At 41.1% G+C, this 21411-nt stretch overlaps 1 protein-coding gene across 1 annotated transcript in view; it reads left to right on the plus strand.

Moving 5' to 3' along the window:
- The first annotated feature begins 9815 nt into the window (after positions 1-9815).
- The window catches only part of FRZB (frizzled related protein), a 33543-nt gene continuing 21947 nt past the window's right edge, over positions 9816-21411 (plus strand). Inside the window, exons 1-3 of the mRNA XM_068968109.1 lie at positions 9816-9852; positions 10510-11281; positions 18961-19008. Of these exons, the coding sequence (XP_068824210.1) occupies positions 10804-11281; positions 18961-19008 (526 nt within the window). The 5' untranslated portion in view covers positions 9816-9852; positions 10510-10803. The remainder of the gene's footprint in view (positions 9853-10509; positions 11282-18960; positions 19009-21411) is intronic.

The following is a 21411-nucleotide window of genomic DNA, read 5'->3' on the forward strand; positions in this document are numbered from 1 at the left end:
TGAAGGGGGTTAGTACACAAAGCCCTCTCTTACCAATCCAAATTAGGATTTCAATTAGAAAAAAAAAAAAAAAAAACTTACGGAGCATCAGAAGAGACACTGATGGATATGATTACCAACAAAGTCTATTGGAGAACATGACTTTATATACAGCTTTTGATTGCAGGACTAATAAGAATTAAATCCCCAGTCATCGAGTGCTGGGCCATTCTAGGGCTTCCCTGCAGAGGCTGTACCACTCTAGAAGTGACCGATTGATCATCAGAGGGTTTGAAGATTTCCAAAGGAGAAGGAAAAGCCCAGCAGCTTTCTGCACTCAAGGTCACCAGGAAAGAGGCTCTTCCGGTCAGCTTCCTCCTGTGTTTTTGGTCCTGGGGGGAGGACAGTTCCTCCTCTCTGAGGAATTATCTTCTTGTTTCCCCACTAGCAAGTTGATCCCTAGTATCCTTCCAACTTGTCTTTGTTGCACCTCTTTTCATTTCCTTTGTTCTTCTTCCCTGCCTGGGGTGGAGGAGGGGGGCTCCAGCGGCAGCTATCAAATATTTTTTTGTCTTAATAATTTATTTCAATCATGTAAGGATATATACTATTTGTTATATTGTTGTTTAGTCACTAAGTCATGTCCAACTCTTTGTGGCCCTATGAACTGAACCCCTTCAGACTCCTCTGTCCATGGGATTTCGCAGGCTGGAGTGGGTTGCCATTTCCTTCTCCAGGGAGTCTTCCCAACCCACGTCTCCTGCATTGGCAGGTGGATTCTTTACCACTGAGCCACCAGGAGAGCCCCGTTTATAAATGCAACAGTGGAAACATATACTTTGTATATTTTGAGATCTATATATGAAATGACACAAACCTTAGTTCTCTATGCTGCTGCTGAGAAGTCACTTCAGTTGTGTCCGACTCTGTGGGACCCCATAGAAGGCAGCCCACCAGGCTCCCCTGTCCCTGGGATTCTCCAGGCAAGAACACTGGAGTGGGTTGCCATTTCCTTCTCCAATGCATGAAAGTGAAAAGTGAAAGTGAAGTCACTCAGTCGTGTCCAACCCTCAGCGACCCCATGGAATGCAGCCTTCCAGGTTCCTCCTTCCATGGGATTTTCCAGGCAAGGGTACTGGAGTGGGGTGCCATTGCCTTCTCCATTAGTTCTCTATAGTCAGGAAAGAAAATGTAAATTTGTACTGAAGTTGAAAACATGGAATGTGTGAATAACTACATCCTAAAATGTTTAGAATAAGTTCATTCATAAAGAAAACCTACAAACTGTATTTCCCTCGAGGCAGCAATAGCTAGATAGAAACAATGGACTGACTGTCTATTTGGATACTTTCTCTTTCTAAATGTGATTGAACTTTTCTATGTAAAGTAGTTTTTGGATTGCCTTAGTCATAGTCTTACTATAAATCAAGTGTTACAATTTTATGGTTTTCTTTGGTTCTTAAATACTTTAGGGAAAATCTTAGCCTGTTGTTGGCTTGACCACATTCTTCAGAGAAAAAATGATTTCTCAAACAAAATGCATAGCAGATGTAAAGAATGCAAAGTTCCCCACCTAACCTTTCACCATAAACGATATTTTTAACACTAAGCAGCACCCACTGAGTGACTGATGTGGCGCTGCATGACAGAGTTCCTTGAGGCGTGTACTACCCTGGCAATTATGGTCTTACAGATACTTCTAGTTAAAATTTTTTATACCAAGAAGAGGAAATGCAATCTTCTGCAAAAAGAATATCCATGGATGATGTGGGGAAAGAAGCGAAAATAACACAGACCTATAATTTGGTAAAATGAAACATGCTACCTATATGACAAAGAATCATTTCAAATGTATACAACTTAGGCTCTTATTATATAAAAAGTGACTAAATAAGCATATACTGAGGTAGGAGGTAGATGCCTCACCCCCTCAGGACAAAGCGATTAGATGTTCCCTGTGGACTGAAACTAGAAGACAAGAATAGCAGGACAATTAAGAGAGGCGGCTGGGCCCTGCCCAGACCATATAGTTCTCATTCTCCAAGTCAGGAGACCTTGCTGACCACACACGCACAGAAAGGCTCCTTGGAGGCCAAAGGGGGTTGATGTCAGGGGATGTTCTACCCATAAACCTTTTCAGTAAAATCCATGTTGACTAAGAGTTGTGTGCGCATACATGGGAAGACCCTGAGATATAGCAATTATGGGCTGTAAAACAGGCAAATCAAAATGATCGTCCAAAGGAAACTTGGAAGAAATACCTCATAAAAGTAATTCAGACTTCCACAAGGGTGCAACTTGGGGACTCTCCCTCTGAGTCTGCCTGTCTATCTGCACATACTGTACTCTTTTTCCTCTTAATAAATACTTTACTTGTTTCACTACTTTCCATCTCATGGCACTTCTTTTCTGCAAAGCCAAAGGGCCAGCGCCCTTGTCACCGACCACTGGTCTGGTGCCTGGGACCTGGTGCTCTCACCACCACGACTCAGCTTCAGTCTTTGACTGGGAACCCAAGCACCGCTCCAAGCCATTGCAGGCCGAGGTCACCCATGATCATTTGCCAAGCAGAAAATATGTAAGGGAAATATAAGCAGTTTTTCAAGAGAAGTTTACAGGTACTATCAAAAATGCCAGCTGAACTCATTTTCCACCTGCCATTTTTATCAAAGCCTCACCTCCCAGGCCTCCTCCTTCCTCTTCAAGTTTGGGGCCCATCTGAAGAAAACAGTGATGTTTGTGGTTGTGTTTATAAGGTGGTGTCATCTAAACACCTAGAAGAAAAAGGTGTTCTGTCTTTCTGCACTAAGGGACCAATTTCAGGATTTTGTCAACCTCAACCTAGAATATCCTTCAGATCTAGTGTAAATCTTCTTTATAATGTTATAAGTTACAATGTTATAACTTAGTCTTTCCTCAGTTATGATATAGGACCAACCATTATATAGTTCTTTCCGTTTTGTAGAGAAAACTCGTAACCCTGTACGTTTTATGATGGCCCAGACTTTGCTTTGTTTATCGTGTCATCTCCACAGCTTAAAACCAGCACTTAGACGGCAGCCATACGTGTTCAATGAATGAATGGATGAATGACCTTTTCCAGGATAATAATATGCCTTTAAACTTCAGAGATTATATTCTACCTCCTCACCACTGCCAAATAGAAGTTTCATTGTTTCCTCTTTATCCTGTTTACTTTGGTCCAATTAGACACAATATTCTAGACCTTGATAGCTATGTTGTCATTGTTAATCACCATCACTATCATCATAGTCAAAAACAGCAGAACATTTATGTTGTTTATAAAACTCTATAAATGGACTCTGGTGGGCACTCTACTACAAGATCCTCTTAGACATCTAGAATTTGTTTTCATTCAAAGCTTACAAATTTAAATGGTTTTAGTTTCAAAATTGAGAAGAAAGGGAATCTCAGAAAAGGGATGCTATTTCTCACTCTTACAAAATACTTAAAGAATTAAATTGTTTTTGTTTGACAATTACTGGTAAAAACTAGTCAAACTCTGAATGTCTCTCAAGAGAGATGAAGGATTTACCAAACGTCTAAGCTCAGAAGTATTTGGATGATCTGAATCAATAGTCAGGTTTTTACCTTTATCAGGCCAAGGGAAAGAACGGCTGATTTTCTGTAGAAATCTTTATCTTCTATCTCTTCTATCTCTGTAGAAATCTTTCAGCACCTATTTCTGAAATTCTGATGAGCATTTATTCTTCAAAACTAAAAAAGTATTTTTAAAAAAATTCTCTGGCTTTAGTTAATTGATACAGTTGCCAAGTTGGCAGAATCATGTTCTCATTATTTATCTAACTATGGAAGAAACGGAGTCATCTTCCAGCTTAAATACGATATGTACAGCTCACATTTAACAAATCATAGATGACAGAGGCCTAGCAGGATTTTCTGACCAGGATTTGAACCTTTGCCCTCAGCAGTGAAAGTGGACTCCTAACCACTGGACTGTGAAGGAAATCCTGGGTTATTGCGTCTTATTGATTTTTTTTTTTTTTGTAGGATTTCTAATCTTGTGGGGATCATTTTAATGCCATTTTCTAATGTGGCCTTGATGGATACAGTCAGTTGCTCAGTTGTTTATAAATAAGGTTGCAGTGACGTGTGTGCTACTTGACTTCTCCATCACCGTAAGAGAGGGAGCTGAGGAGTAATTTAAGAGTTCTACAGATAGAATAAGTTGAAAGATGTAGCAGAACGTGTATGTCTATTCTAGAGTAAAATGATAGAAAAGGTATTCTAGAAATCTGCAGTTAGATCTCGTGGAAGGGAGATTAGAAAGAAATCCAGGATCATTTGGGTTTCAACTGACAGTAGGCACAGGAAGGGCAAGGAGGTTTCCTTGGAGGTGTCCCATACCGTCTCTTCTGGATTCCCAAATCCTTTTAAGCTGTTTGGAAGGTCTGTAAGATTTTAAGGGATTGTGTGAACTGATATACTTTATATAGGCACTTGGTGTTTTTAAATGAATGAAAAACATACACATTTTCAACAGAGAAGAAAATGGTGTAAAGAGCAAGAATATTGAACCAGGCACATTTAACCACCAGTAACTGAGTTCATGACTTTACATAAATGATTTTATCTCTGAGTTTTCTCTTCAAGTGAGATAGGAAGGGCTGGGAGGTTAAGGAGGAAGAACAGGTGGGTGGGTTATATTGCTGAGCTTCGTTCATTTGCTGAGCTACTATGGTTCCTTCTGGAACTTCTTTGAAGCTGGATCTATTGTTCCTTTGCTGCAATCAGAGTGGAGTGGTGCCATTTTCCTTTAGAAAAGTACATTGGGGTCAGAAAGCCAGCTGATTTCATTGTCAGGCCTCACTGGGGCTCTGAGACAGCCTTTGAATAACTAACTAACTGAGGCATCTAGTCCTCTCTACCTTCCTACCTCTGTTCAGAGTGTCATTAGCTGTTAGGCTGCTTTATTGAAATTTTGTTTCAAAGTCTTTGTGACAGAAGACAACCAGCAGATAAAAATCATGAAATCTCTTTAGCATGTAAAGTTTGCTAAAGGTATATCAGAGCTAATACCTAATTAAAAACTGTGATATTCACTGTTCCTGGACAGCAGTATCGGCATCACTTGGGAACTCATTAGAAATGCAAATTCTCAAGCCTTACCCCAGAACTACCGGGTAAGAAACTCTGAATGGGGCTCAGCAGTCTGTGTGTTCAGAAGCCCTGCAGGGGATTCTGTTGCACATTACAGTTTGAGAGTCTCTGCCCTGATGTTGATATAGCTAACAGGTGGGGGGGTTTATTGGGTTGCTTGAAGACTGGAAAGGTCAGATCTTCCCAAAAAGGAATTAACGAGGTCTGCAGAATAGCTCCGGTAGAGGCCACAAAGCAGGAAGTTCTCCCTGTTTGGAGCTCAAGACTTTGCATTCTATTCCTAGGCAGCAGAGCGGGAGGCTGACAACCAGTATGGCCGGGTTCAGACAGAGACCCAGGCTCACATAGAGTCCTGTCTATCTTTCCCATGGAAGTGGGATTGTTGAACTTGTAGAGAGCGTGGACTCAAGTCCCGCTTCCAACTGGCCCTTAGCCAGCTGTGGATGCTTTGGGAAATTCTTTCATTCCTCTGAGCCTCAGTTTCTTCATCTATGGAACCTATACCTCCAGCAAAGCATGGTATGGTTTACATGCCTCACTCATAGTAAATGCTTAATAAAGACTAGTCCCCTTGTTCCCTGGGTACCGGGTCCCCTTGCTCAGCTCGTACAGAATGAGAATGGCTGCAGTCATTCTGACTGCTCAGTGTCTGAGCCGACCTAGTTGTTAGTTACTCCACACGTCAGCCCCACACTTTTGCTTAATAGGACAAGATGTGGACAGCCTTGCAGACTGCTCCTGGGATAAGTTTAAGGTGTATTTAACAGATGAAAATAACGTTAAAATTTAAATAACTGACAAAACAAGATATTGCAAAAATTATTTTAATTGGTCAAACTTAAATTTTTGAAAAATGACTATTTCACAGTGATAACCTCTAACAAGATCTTTTTCTGATGTCTCCACAGGAACCCTTGTCAGGAAGTTAAATGGAATGGCACTTACTGTGGTGCTGGAGGCATTTTAAGAATGATTGGCTGTAACTGTGTCTGGATATAGTTTCTAAGCAGTCATTGAGCCCCGAATTGATCCACAGGCTGAACTAGGTTCAAGGGGACTGCAAGAGCCAGGTGCCACGAGGTTACTCTGAAGTGGCCTCATCCCTGGAAGAGACCCCTGGAGGAGCCTTGGGGAGCCCTTCGAAGTCCTGGAATCTGGTTTTCATAAGATCTTTTTCAGCAAGGTATTGGTATCAACAAGTTGCATTTACCAACTTAATGACTTCCTCAAATATAAAATCCACTGCATAAAACTCTGATTTTCATCCTTAGTTTTAAAATACGAGTTGTTAAAGATCCCTATCAAAATATCATTTAAAAGTTATAATTCTCCAGCCCCTTCTGTGTGGCCTACAGATTATCTACCTTGAAATTTCTTCACCAGATAGGGAGAAATGCCTCAAGCTGTCTTTCAAGTACAAGCCCAGGAGCAGTTTTACACAAAGATCAGTGTTCTCTCAGTTAAATGCTGGTTAAATAAAACAGTGTAAAATAGAATCTAAGAGAAACAAATTACCTAAGACCTATTTCCTCTGAGGCACTGGGTTTCAGCCTTGCTTTAATTTTCTCCTGTTCTTGTTCAGTCACTAAGTCGTGTCCGACTCTTTGTGACCCCCTGAACTGCAGCACACCAGGCTTCCCTGTCCTTTACTATCTCCCAGAGTTTGCTCAAACTCATGTCCATTGAGTTGATGATGCCACCCAACCATCTCATCCTCTGTCATCCCCTTCTCCTCCTACCCTCAGTCTTGTCCAGCATCAGGGTCTTTTCCAATGAGTTGACTCTAGTGTGGGCCAATTTGAAGGCACTCAGCTTTGAGGGGGTCAGCTCATTCATTAGTGGAAATTATGCCATGTCTTGTTTGTTTCTTTCATGTTCCCACAGCCTACTTTTCAAATTTGGCTATTGTAATTTACTCAGTTTGTACTGTACTTCTCTATAAGAGATGTATATGTTAATATTTAAACTACTGCATTCCAAGTTCCATCAGCCAACATTTCTTAAATGACTATTTCAAAAGAAATAGAAGATGAAATCTCTTCTTAAAAAAGAAATACCTACTGTTTAGGAAGACAGAGCACACCCAGATGGAATAATGAATAAAATTTTTTGAAGCAATAAATTGGCAAGTGCTAAAGAATAATTTCCAAAAAAAAAAAAAAAAGAATGATGTTCAAGGGGAACTAACTAGAAAAATGAACAGAACCAGGCAGGGTACTCAAAAAAGCTTCTGAAGGCCAGTTGGCGTATGAAAAGATGCTCAACATTGCTAATTATTAGAGAAACGCAAATCAAAACTACTGTTAGGTACCATCTCATACAGGTCAGAATGGCCATCATTAAGAAGTCTGAAAATAAAAAGTGCTGGAGAAAGTGTGGAGAAAAGGGAACCCTCCTACACTGTTGGTAAAAGTGTAAGTTGTTGTGAGCACTGGGAAAACAGTATGGAGGTAACTTAAAAAACTAAAAATAGAACTACCATTTGATCCAGCAATCCCACTCTTGAGCAGACATCCAGAAAAAAACTAAAAACAACAACAACTAAAAACTGATCTTCAAAAAGATACATGCACTGTGTACAGTGGCCAAGACATGCAAGCAACCTAAATGTCTACAGACAGGTGAATAAATTAAAAATATGTGCTTTTATATAATAATACATATAATATAATATATATACATATATAATGGATACTGCTTAGCCATAAAAAGAATGCAGTATTGCCTGAAATATTGCCATTTGCAGTAACATGGATGGATTTAGAGATTATCTTACTAAGTGAAGTAAACCAGAAAGAGAAAGACAAATACTACATGATATCACATATGTAGAACCTAAAATATGACACAAATGAACTTATAAAACAGAAACAGACTCAAAACCATAGGGAACAGACTTGTAGTCAAGGGGACAGAGTTGGGGGAGGAAGGGATTGGGATTAGCAGATACAAATGATTGTATACAGAATGTATAAACAACAAGGTCCTACTGAGTAGCACAGGGAACCACATTCAATATCCTGTAACAATTCATAATGAAAAAGAATAGGAAAAAGAAGATTACATGTATATGAATCTCTTTGCTGTATAGCAGAAAGTAACAACACTGTAAATCAACTATACTTAAAATTTTTTTTAAAAAAACGCTTCTAGGAAGCCGTGAAATTTATTTTAGATTTTGACAAAGACAAATTTGGATTAGAAAAACGTTGTGAGGGTACATGTTAGACAAAGGAGATATTTGACTTTTGTGCAAGAAAAGGAAAACACACTTTATTTCAGATAATTGTAGAACCATTAAAACAACTGGCTCATTCTTTTTCTCATGCTGTTAAGACATAAGATGAATAGAAAAATATATTTATCAAACAATCTATTATATCTACTCCTCACTTCTAAACTATTGAAAATCCCACCTACATTTTCTTTACAGAGCCCACAAATGCTCAAATATTGACTGCTTTTGTTTCTTCCCCTAAATGTTACTTGCTAAATCTTTTTTCATCTAATTTATTTATATAATTTTTGGCTTACTTTTGTTAAATGATACAAAATAATTGTAGACCAGGCAAAGTTTGTACACTCACTTAAATGACTCCCTATCTACAGTCTGTTTTTTTTTTTTTTCTTCTCCTAAGTGGAAGAAACTTCCTTCTGAAATAATTTACTGCAGTCCCAAATGGCTGTTTATGGTCATTTTAGAGATAAAATTCCATAAGTTCGTTAGCACCGACATTTTATAAGTGCTGTCATGTCAAGGCTGGGGAATGGAAACCATCTCACTGGGTTCTCTAAACTGGAAGCATCGTTTGTCTGCTTATTACTGATTGTGAGAAACGGCCGGATTAAAGCCTCCAAATGTTTCAGTGATGCAGAGCAAAGGTGACTTCCTGTTTTGTTTTAGGGTTTGTTTCCTTCTCTTCTCAATGAAGGCTGTGTTTTCTGACCTTCTGCAATCTTTTTGCTCAGTGATTTCCCATTGAAAGGGCAGGGTAGGAGGGCCTCTGCAGGTCATTCCATTTACAATATGCCATGAAAAGGGAGGAAGGGGGGAGAGGGAGGGAAAGAGGAAGCTCATTAGCGGAAGGAGCAGACCAGGAGGGGATCTGTTTTCCATTTTCTTTTCTGGATTGAGCTCATTTGGATGGAAAGGATTTTATTGTTATCCTTATCATCATTATCATTACCAGTGTGGTCTAATTTTCCTACACGTTTGTCTCAAGTGTGAGGTGAATTTATTGGTAGAAGAGTTAATAAGTGCCATTTTATTTTAGTAAAATCAGGGGTGCGTGGGTGGGGGAAACCCAAGTGCTTTAAAGCAGTTTTCACTTTGAAGCTTAAAACACAAAACTCAAAAGTTTTAATTCTGCAGTGCAAAAGAAAAAATTATGAGAAAAAAAGACCTGCTTCTCGTGGCCTATTTGTAATTATGTACAGCGTTTCTTTTCTTTTTATGAAAGGCGATTTCCGCCCACACCCCCACACCCCCTAACCCGGTCCCCCACACCCCGCCACCACCTAGTTATTAAAAATGCAGACCTCCGCAGTCAGGAGTTCTGGATTGATAAGGCTCCATCATCGCTGCAGGAGTCCCTGTTTTCTGCGACTTGGACATTTTTCAAGTGACGTTGCTTAAGTCTTTCCCCTCAGTTCTTCCTGCAGAGCCGGTAATCACAGAGGCGAGGCTAGAGGTTGCTTAAAGGAAATACCTCCTGGGAGCGGGGGGCTCGGGTGGGTTCCCAAGTAGGGAACTGGGGGCACTCCTTCGTGGAGATTTGGGGTGGGCTCTTCAGTGAGAGGCTGGGGGCTCTCGTTTGGAGCCGGGGATAGGGGGGTGCGGTGCTCCCCGGTGTGGGTCGTCTCAAGTCCCCTCTGTCTCGGGTTATCGCATCCTCTCTGCTTTTGCAGGCTTCTCCTTCCTCCGCCTCCAAACCACAGACCCCTTCCCGGGAAGGGGAGCGGGCGCTTGGAGGTCTGGGACCGCACGGGGGCGGGGCTGCCTCTCGCTCCTGGAGGTAGGAAAGCGGAGAGCAGCGGATCCGAGGCGCAGACCTCCCGTCGCGGCTCCTCGGACGGGTCCCCTCCTGTCAGCGGCGGTCGCTGCAGCAGCCGAGGCTCACACCAAAGACCCGCAGCTGGGTCTTTTTGCTCAGCCTACCAGACTTGCAAACTCTCACTGCACCCTAGTCCTCCCTTAGGAGTCTTTGCCCTCTCGTTCCCCACTCCTTCACCCCCCGTCCTCCTCCTCACTTAGGAGACTTTCATGCTGCTTTTAGCACTTTTCTGTAATCCAGGGGACGTGACACCCCAGAGCTCCAACTACCTCAGCTGAATTCTACTTTTTTTTTTCCTCCCTCGGTTCCTCTTGTTTTCGTCTCATCTGCGAAGTCGGACGCTTCTGCCAGAGCGAGCGAGGAATTAAATAGATGCCGCGGCCCCGGAAGGCTTAGACCTCGGGAAAGAGCCGCCGGAGAGGCAGGAGCGGCAGGGGCGGCGGCGGCTGGCGCTCGGCGCAGCTTTTGGGACCCCATTGAGGGAATTTGATCCAAGGAAGCTGTAAGATTGCCGGGGGAGGAGAAGCTCCCATATCACTGTGTCCACTTCCAGCGGGGGAGGAGGAGACGGAGGAGCGGGCCTCGGGGTTCTCCGCACTGCTGCACCCTGCCCCGTCCTGCCGAGATCATGGTCTGCGGGAGCCGGGGAGGGATGCTGCTGCTGCCGGCCGGGCTGCTCGCCCTGGCTGCGCTCTGCCTGCTCCGCGGGCCCGGAGCACGGGCGGCCGCCTGTGAGCCCGTCCGCATCCCCCTGTGCAAGCCCCTGCCCTGGAACATGACTAAGATGCCCAACCACCTGCACCACAGCACCCAGGCCAACGCCATCCTGGCCATCGAGCAGTTCGAAGGTCTGCTGGGCACCCACTGCAGCCCGGATCTGCTCTTCTTCCTCTGTGCTATGTACGCGCCCATCTGCACCATTGACTTCCAGCACGAGCCCATCAAGCCCTGCAAGTCTGTGTGCGAGCGGGCCCGGCAGGGCTGTGAGCCCATCCTCATCAAGTACCGCCACTCGTGGCCGGAAAGCCTGGCCTGCGAGGAGCTGCCAGTTTATGACCGCGGCGTGTGCATCTCTCCGGAGGCCATCGTCACTGCCGACGGAGCCGGTGAGTGCGACACTGCCCAGACTGCCCCCACTTCCCTGCCTTCTAACCACTCACTTCTTGGAGTCCTTGTTTCTCCTATTTACTCTGGTTCTGTGGAGTCGGATCACTTCGCTTAATCTCTGTCTTAATTACGCCTCTATCGAACACCGTGCCTTTTTTCTCTCTTTTCACCTCCCTTCTAAACCGATGCAGTCTATTCTTACAGGCGATCTGTCTTTCTAAAACACTCAAGTTCATTCCACTCCCATCGCACTTCTGCTCAACACTGCCCCTTCACTTCCACTCTTTACACGTCCTAGTAGCCACATATAGGGTGCTCTTTTCTTCCCTTTATTTGTTTATAATCACTGAACTTTTTTGCGTTCTCAGCCGTCAGTTTTCTGTATCCCTCGTGTTTAGCTACTTGTAAAGACTGTATGGTGAAAACGGAAAACTGAAGCACTGTTTTCTTCTTATCATTAAAAATGCCAAGATAATTTCAGTAACCTTACCCCAAGCCACAGATCTTAGTGGTATGTGTTTGCTCAACATCCAATTTGAGCAATTACCTTCACCTTAAATTTCCCCCTCCTTTCAATGAGATAAATTGTCCTTCCATTCCAGACTGAAATAGCTGTGAAACATTGGTATGCACTGCTAATTAGTTTCTGAGACTTGCTCCAGCCACAGAGCTGGTGAAGTGAAATTGCTGGGCTCTTTTCACATTCCCACATGCCTTCAAGTCATTTTGTAAATGACATATGGATGAAAGGAATTATATTTAAGGCATGTTATCATCGTACACTCATGTAATGTTGTTTTTAATCTCACCCCTTATCCCACTCTTATGCCCTGCAAACAATTTGTCTTCAGTACCTTTCTCTGTGTGCATCAACCACAGATTCATTTCGCTCTTCCCCTACTGTAAAACTTTATTACAGTTCTGTGTTCAGTGGAATCAATCACGAGTTGCTTTCTCACTAGTGTTTGGTCTAATTAGGATAGTCATAACTCGTAAGAGTCCAGCTAAACCTAGTTCATTATGGTCCATTTAATTCTAACTCAATGTCATTCCTACCAATTACCCAAAACCCGAAAATGTCACCCTTCGTATACTTTAAATAAACCCAGTCTTTTATGTCTGGTCCTCTTTCACACCCTCCCCAGATCATCTCTGCCCTTAGGTGTGATGACTTTATACCTCCTTCTCTGTTCATTTCTTGGGCATCAACTTCTTCTTCTTTTGCCTCCCAACTTGCTCAGCCTAAGCTCATGCCGTCAGTCCATTCTTAGGTGAACAGTTCTTGGTCAAGGAATTGATTTGGAAAAAATGTTTTCTGTGCACAGTGACCCACTTAACATAGAGGACTACGGCGGGGGTGCGGGGGGGAAGTACCTGTACAAATAGCTGCAAAACCAAGCTGAACAGAAAGATTTCGACTTTTTTGATGGTCACCTCACTTTATCACCTTTGACTACACCTATTGTTGTCTTGATTTTAATAATCAACCAACAACTGATTAAACAAATCACAAAGAAATGTATTTCTTATTTATCTTTGGGCTAAAAGAGCACCTGAGCTTTTATACTCATTAATGTTACAGGCTGAGCAGATGCTGGGAGAGAGCTGCCCTGGTCTATCAGGCACTTAGATCAGTTAAATGCAGACACTCCTCTCAGGCCAAGGGCTAGGAATGCGGTGGCCACAGTTCACGCTGAAATGCATTCCTCCTTCTTCTCTGAAACCTCTCCTAGAGATGGACCTCAACTGAGAGAGGTTTGGCAAAGTTAGTGGCTCTCAAAAGCCATGGTCAGTATGGATAGGAAGCAGTTTCCTCAAGTGTCCCTGAGTTACCCATCATCGTGGACCAAATGTAGAACAATTGCCTCATTGAAGCCCTCAAATAAGACATGCATGGAAACAATTTGTCAGTCCATGGGCCCGGATTACTAAACTGCTTTAAAAGGCTATAATGTGCTTTGCTGACAGTTGCCCCTGCTAGAAAAAGAAGTAGGGGTAGGTGGCAGTTGGAACCGTTTGTTAGTGACGTTCTCCCTTCCCCTTACCGTGTCCCCCAGTGTGAATCAGAGACTGTGGTGGCAGGAGGGAGCTGAAGGGGGAGGGGGGAGGGAATGGAGTGGTGGATTCTAGCCTGAAGGGTCCCCTGGCTTCCAAGGCTGCAGCTTGCTGAAAATTACATTCCCTATGCTGGGTCAAACTCTCAGGCACCTGGAATTACTTAAGAACTACCACATGTGGCCAGTTTAATTTACAATGCAATATGCGCCTTGCTTCAGTGGGATATGATAGTTCATGAAGCAGGGTTTTTTTTTTTTCCCCTTCCTCTAAGTATAAACAGAGTTCCGATGTCTTATGCCTAGAATCTAACAGAATATAAAAATGAGGTCTCCCTGAATAAAATAGAACCACCGTTTACGTACCTTCAATGTCAGGAGGATTTTCAAATCCTACCATTTACACAAATTTGTTCCCTTGTAGGATATTATGACTCCACCAACAAGTTTAAGGACATTTTACAAAGCAGAATTTTATTGAATGGGATTTTGCTTCAGTCTACTTTTTGTTTTGAAGTATTAAGGGCAAGCATGTTTTTATACAGAAAATATCATATCCTCTTGATGATTACTAATAAATTCACATTAAATTTATTCTTTTTCTACATTTTGTATTTATTGTAGACCTGTGACTGCATGTACACCTGCTTTATCTGTGAATTCAGTTCAATTTAGTCATTCAGCCAGTTAATAGTCAAATATTTAATATTGTGTGATGAATAAAGGGTATGAGTGTGGAATGGGAAAGATCAGATGTTGAATCTTGACTCTGCCTCATATCAGCTATTACTATAGGGCAGTTGTATAGCCTCTCCAATGCAGAGTTTTCTAATCTGTGACATGGGAACATACTGCCTACATCCCACAGAGATGGTGAAGATGGAGTTAAACAGCATCTGTAGTATCTCATGCATAGTTAGTCCTCAACAAATTGCTGCTGTTGCTATTGCTATTTTACCATTATTATCATTGGTATTAAAATTTATTTTTTTGTTTCTTTGGACAAACCTAGTCTGTTGGTAAAGGCAGATAGAGCTTAGAGCTTTTGTCAGTTCAACTCTGGGAAACAAGCTTCACACTGAGAACGCCCTGCGTAGGCCAATCTTATTTCTTCTGAATATAAACTTAGTATTTCATTTTACACAAATTGACCTGGACCTTGGGCTCAAGAACAAATCCCTTTGGGAGCAATAGGAATAAAGAATGAGCTTGATGGATGTCTGTTAATTACAAACAGTTTAGCTCAGACATGTAGACATTGAGTGTTTAAGAAAATGTATGGTATGATATTTCACAGCAATTATGCTGCCCCCTGGGTTGCCATGCCCAGGGCTTTATAATTGCTCCTCAGTCACTGCTGCTTTTTGTTGTCACCCAGCTCTTGCACAACACATTTCTCCCTGCCCTCTCTCGCCTGGCAGAGCTGCGCCAACTTTCACATGCATGCACTGCTGTTTAATCATTTCTCCACTTTCTGGGGAACAGGCAGCCTTTTCTTTAGCCCTGGTCTACAAATATTTGAGGGGCCAAATAGCAAGAAGGGAGAATTATTTAGTGTGATATGAGGAGGAAAATGGAATGGAAAGGGGAAATGGAAATTTTAGGGTAAGACTTCATTGTGTGAAGTTTTGAAAGGCACTCTGGATGGGGGTAGGAAGGAGTACCCTAGAATACAATGTTACTAAATTATGTGTATAGCTAACACAGTTATCTGTGGTAATGGGATCTTAGGTAGTCTCCAAATTGTATATTAATAATTCTTTTCTATCTTGTTTCCACAAAACTCTAAATAGTGGCTTGCTACACATAGCAAAATTGGCTAAGTTATATCTGTCCTTTCTCCTACTAGGTGTATGGAAAGAGGAGACCAATTACCACCATATAGATAGAGAGTTTTGAATGATTAAAAATTGGCCATATGTCTTTAGTTTAAAGAAAACCAGTTTTAGAGTTTTGGCCCTTAGTTGGAATCCAAGATTTGCCATTAATGTTATACTTTGAGGGACTTCCCCTGGTCGTCCAGTGGTTAAAGACTAAGTGCTTCTACTGCAGTGGGTGTGGGTTCGATCCCTGGTTAGGGAACGAAGATCCCATATGCTGCACCGTGCAGCAAAAAAAAAAAAGTTATACCTTGAGCAAGTTGTGTGGCATTAACATAGAGACTGTGAAGAGCAAAAGAAATAGCTATGTGAAGTGAATGATAAAGGGTAAAACGACAGCGGTGTGACTGGGAAGACATCACTCTCAGACCAGGAATCATTACTGGCCAGAGAAGAAGAACCAACAACACTTAGTAGGTGGCATGTGCTGCTTAGTATGCGATGCATGTTAATTTCTTTAATTCTCATAATAACTACTTGGTAGGTACTATTACTCCTCTCTGCAGAAAGGGAAGCTGAGGGATATAGAGAAGCTAAGTGAACCAAGTCCATAAAACTATTAATAGAAGATTCAAACCAGGACCTGTTCTAAGTTATACTTCCTCTCTTATGAAGAAACAGGTGATGTTAACTGTACAGAGAATCGGTGTCTTTTGACCATCCGAGGGCTTCCCTGATAGCTCAGTTGGTAAAGAATCTCTTGTGAAGCAGGAGACCCTGGTTCAATTCATGGGTCGGGAAGATCCACTGGAGAAGGGATGGGCTATGAAGAATCTGCCTGCAATACAGGAGACCTGGGTTCAATCCCTGGGTTGGGAATATCCCCTAGAAAAGGGAAAGGCTACCCACTCCAGTATTTTGGCCTGGAGAATTCCATGGACTGGATAGTCCATGGGGTTGCAAAGAGGCAGACACAACTGAGCGACTTTCACTTTGACCATCAGATTTCAGTTACAGTAACCCTTTTGTTTTCATTGTATTTTGATTTATATGTGGCTTTAGAGAATAGAAGGCAACTCTGGACAATGAATTCCAAGGGATGAGAGATACTTCTCTGCACTTCTGAGACAGGAGAGAACATACATTCTGTACTCTCCTGTCTATCCCTGAGCTCCTCGGTCTCTGCAGGCCCCAGAGTGAACTCCTCATTTCCTTACCTTCATAGATCAGTTCTCTTCTAGTATTTTCTATATTGTTAAGGGGCACACCCACCCATATTCCAGGTCTGAAGGCAGCCTTGCTTCTACCTTTTCTTTATCCCCCACATTCAGTTGGTATCAGGTGCTTTAGGTCAACTCTGAATACAGTTCCCTCCCCTTTTTCCCTAATGCTACTTTCTTTGTTTGGACCTCACCATTTCTTCCATAGATTGTGGAGCTAGAATGATAATTGGCTTGCTCCATGTTCCAATAGGGTGATCATTCTGAAATACAAATCTGTTGTTTAAAATTTTCTGGTATCTGCCGCTAGCCTTCATGATCTTATGCCTTCTTACCCCTTAGTTTCCTTTCTGCCTACTTACTCTGCTCTGTTAGCCCCACTGGAAGACTTGTAGGTCCCTCCACTCCACGAGTGCTTTCGTTTCTCACCCCAGACTCTGGCATGTGCTATTTTCTATTTGGAAAACCCTCTCTTCTTTTCCCAGCTCCTTCTTAGAACTCTTCTCCTGGAAACCTCTATGACACCTACTTAAAACTTGAAGAGTTCTAAGAAGGAGCTGGGAAAAGAAGAGAGGGCTTTCTAAATAGAAAAGTTGCTCAGTTGTGTCTGCCTCTTTGCAACCCCATGGACTGTCCAGTCCATGGAATTCTCCAGGCCAAAATACTGGAGTGGGTAGCCTTTCCCTTTTCTAGGGGATCTTACCAACCCAGGGATTGAAGTAGGTGGGGCATTAAAACCTGCTAGTAATACCTGCTCTTTTACCTTAGGATAATTGGTTAGAATTCCTAAGTTCAACTTTCTGAAAACAGGATCTTTTTGGATTATTTATAATCAGAAAACTTTGGCTTTCTCTTCTGTAATTCTAATAGCTGATGTCTAAGCACTTTAAAAAAGTGTAGAAACATTTTCCTATGAATAAGAATAAAAGAAGAAAACCAAACTCCTAGGATCAGCTGCTTTAAAGGGGTTTTCATTTTCCAAGAGAAGAATTTTTTCAGTTCTGTTTGAACCTGTTGACATTAAACAATTACTTTACATGTGGGTCAGTATACTTTTTTAATTTACAGAGAGATCATCTTTGGATAAATCATGTGCATATTTTCCTAGGATATAGCCTTTTCCTTATTTTTTGTTTATTGTTAATTTTTGGCTGTACTAGGTCTCTGCTGCTGCATGTGGGCTTTCTTTAGTTGTGTCCAAGGAGACTGCTCTGTAGTCGCAGTGCCTGGGCCTCTCACTGCAGTGGTCTCTTTTATTTTGGAGCGTGGGCTCTGGGCGCACCAGCTCAGTAGGTGCAGCGCGTGGACTCTTGAGCATGTCCACTCCAGTAGTTATGGGGCACAGGCTTAGTTGCCCCACAGCGTGTGGAATCTTTCTGGACCAGGGATTGAACCCTTGTCCCTCTGCATTGGCAGGCGGACTCTCAACCACTGGACCACCAGGGATGTCCTTTTCTTATTTTTTTCTTTTTCGTTTTTGGCCACACCGCACAGCTTGCAGGATATCAGTTCTCCCACCAGGGGTTGAGCTCTGACTACAGGAATGAAAGCCCAGAATCCTAACCACTAGGTCACCAGGGAACTCCCTAGGATATAGATTTTAAAATACCAGCTGATGATTACCAAGCCTGGGAAAGTAATCCGTTAATTGTAGTTTTGAGTGTTATTGTTCTAAAATGGTGTTATACCTTCTGGTTTCATTTATTCATGATATGACCTATGAAGGAAAAGGACAGAGGAAGAACATTATTTTCTACTAGGATAAACAGAGGCATTAAACTCATTTAACACAAGGTATTAATGCAAATGGAAAATGCTGGTGTAAGTGTACTGAGTTAAGTGTCAATAAGAACATATAATTATGTACCGCATAATGCTTTGTGAGGGAGTCAGTATTATTCATCAGAGGCTGCTTTCTTAACTAGAACAAAGAAGAACTTAACATAATCACCATTTTCATTACCATTAATCATGTTACCATTTTCTGGGATTTGGGGATCTTAAAAAGAGTCAATGGCAAATTTCCAATTATTATTATGTCTATTAATTGCACTGGCTTGAGTAGTCCCTTAATGGTAGACTTCCTTACTGCTAAACACCCGTTTAGTGTGCACTTAACCAGGAGCACAGGAACACTTTCTGCACATTTTCCTTAAGGACTAAGAATTAAAATGTATTCCAGTAAAGTGTGATACATCTGTTATTGAAAGGGTGTATTTAGTTACTGTAGCCGTCATGAAAAGTGTTGGGTGAGTACCTAGTATATGCTTACTTGTTGGAAATTTTCATGAAACTCAAAAACTTTGTTTATTAAATCCAAAAATGTATCCACAGTTGATGAGGATTCAAGAGTATATCAGCTTTCAATCACATGAAAATCACATGAAAGAATGCATCTTGTCCTTATTTGACCTACAGAAGATAGTGTCAACCTCATGACGCTAATAAGAATCCATCTCCTTGAGACACCTGGGTTGTTATCCAAATCCAAATCAGCTTGTGACTGAATTAGACTTTAGTATGAGAATTCTTGAAATAATAATGAATAGTATGACTCTCACTGCACTCTGTCATCTCCTTTCAGACTTTCCGATGGATTCTAGCAATGGAAACTGTAGAGGAGTAAGCAGTGGTGAGTATACTGCTCTCTTTCTGGTTCTCACTTGTGGTCAGACTAGCCTTGATGTTACCTAGATATTGAAATCCTATTTGGGGACGTTTGTGCCCTGCATGGGCTTCCCTGTTAGCTCAGTTGGTAAAGAATCCGCTTGCGATGCAGGAGACCCTTGTTCTACCCCTGGATTGGGAAGATCTGCTGGAGAAGGGAAAGGATACCCACTCTAGTATTCTGGCCTGGGGAATTCCATGGACTGCATAGTGCCTTACATATTAAATGTGAACTTATAAAAATGTTCCTTTGTTTGTATTAATTTTATTTTTTAAATTAATGATAAAATTTGATCTTTTATTTCAGTATGTAGTTCTTTGAATTTTAACACATATTTAAATTTGTGTAAGCACCAACACAATCAGGATACAGAACAGTTCCATAACTTCAAAACAAACAAAAAACTCAATTCAGCTCATCCTGTTCCTTTATGATTACAAGCCTCTCCCACCCTTAACCTCTGGCGATCACTAATCTGTTTTTCAGTGCTCTGCTTTTGTTTTTTTGAGATTGTAGTGTGCATGGAATGATAGAGTATGTAACTTTTGGACATTGGCCTCTTTCACACAGCAAAATATCTTTGAGATTTATCTAAGTTTCTGCATGTATCAGTAGTCCATTCCATTTTGTTGCTAAGTGTTTTATTACTTGGATGTATTACCATTTGCTTGTCCATTTATGTCTTAAAGGATATTTGGGTTGTTTCTAGCTTTTGGCAATCATAGGTAGAGCTATTATAAACATTTATGTATAGGTTTTTGTGTAAATATAAGTTTTCATTTCTTTAGGGTAAATGTCTATGAATAGGATTATTGGGTTAAATGGTAAGGGTATGTTGAACTTTATAAAAAAACTGCCAAACTGTTTCCAAAATGACTGTTCACTGTTGCACTAGCAACAGTTAAGAGTTCCAGTTGCTCTGCATCTAAGAATGACTCTAGTTGCATTTCACACATTTTGAAAGGTTTTATTTTGGTTTTTCTTCAGTTCAAAATGTTTTATAATTTCCATTTAGACTACCTCTGTGACTCATGCATTATTTAGGATTGCATTGTTAAATCTGGTGCTGTTTGGAGGTTTTTCTGTTCTTATGTTATTAATTTTTATTCTAAATTCCATTATAGTCCAAGAATATAATTTGTATGATTTTAGTGTTTTAATTTGTGAAGATTTATCATAAGACCCAGGATATGATCTATCTTGGTGAATGTTTCGTGTGTCCTTGGGAAATATGTATTGTGGTATTGTTGGATGCAATGTTCTTTAAATGTCAAGTAGATTAGTTGATTCTTGTTAGCCTTTTGTCTACTACGTCTACTGATCACTGTGAGAAAAGTGTTTACGTTTCCAAATATTGTAAATTTTTCTATTTCTCTTTTCAGTCTGTCTGTTTCGTTCCATGAAGTCAAACGGGATGCTATTTTGTGTGTATGCATTTAATATTGTTATGTTTTATTGGTCAAATTGACCCAATGATGTAATGTTCCTCTCTATCTTTGGTACTTTTTCTCTTTTCTAAGTCTGTTTTGTTTTGTGTTAATATAGCTACTCCAGTTTTCTTTTGGTCAGTGTTTGCAAGGTATATCTTTTTCTATTCTTTTCTTCAAACATATCTGTATCATTATGTTTTAAATGAATTTCCTCTAGACATAGTACAATTAGTTTTCAGGTTGGTGTTGGTTTTCTATCCATTCTGTCAGTCTTTGTCTTTTGATTAGTATGCTTAGATTATTTAAATTTGTTGTAATTATTATGTTTGCATCTAGCACCTTTATTTTATTTGTTTTATATTTGCTCCCTCTCTTTTTCATCCCTGTGTCCTATTTCCTAGCTTTCTCTTGCATTATTGGAATGTATCTCTCCGTCTTTCTCTCTCACCCTTGTGAACATGAGTGTATACACACACACAAACACATCCATGTATGTGTCTGTGTGATACATATCTTTCCATAAGACAGTGCTGTATTTTCTCTTTCAACCATTAATGTCTGTTTCAAACATTAAATATGTCTAGATAGCTCAAGAGGAGAAAAATGGCCTCCTGTGTTTATACAGATGTTTATAATTTCTATTGTTCCACCTTCTTTCCTGATGTTCTAGGCTTCCTTCTGGTATCATTTTCCTTGTGTCCGAAGAACTTCCTTTACACTTAGAGCAGTTCTGCTGGCAGCCAGTTCTATCAGTTTTCTTCCATATAAAAATGTCTTTACTCAGCTTCACTCCTGCAGGACATTTTCACTGGATATAGAATTCCTTTATGCGATTTCCTTTATTTCTGTCCTCACTGTTTCTCATGGGAAATTGGTTGTCACTGTTCTCCTGTGAGTAACGCATCAGATTTCTCTGGCTGCTCTCAATAATTTTTTC

The sequence above is a fragment of the Capricornis sumatraensis genome, chromosome 3 (genome assembly GCF_032405125.1).
Source record: "Capricornis sumatraensis isolate serow.1 chromosome 3, serow.2, whole genome shotgun sequence".
NCBI lineage: Eukaryota > Metazoa > Chordata > Mammalia > Artiodactyla > Bovidae > Capricornis > Capricornis sumatraensis.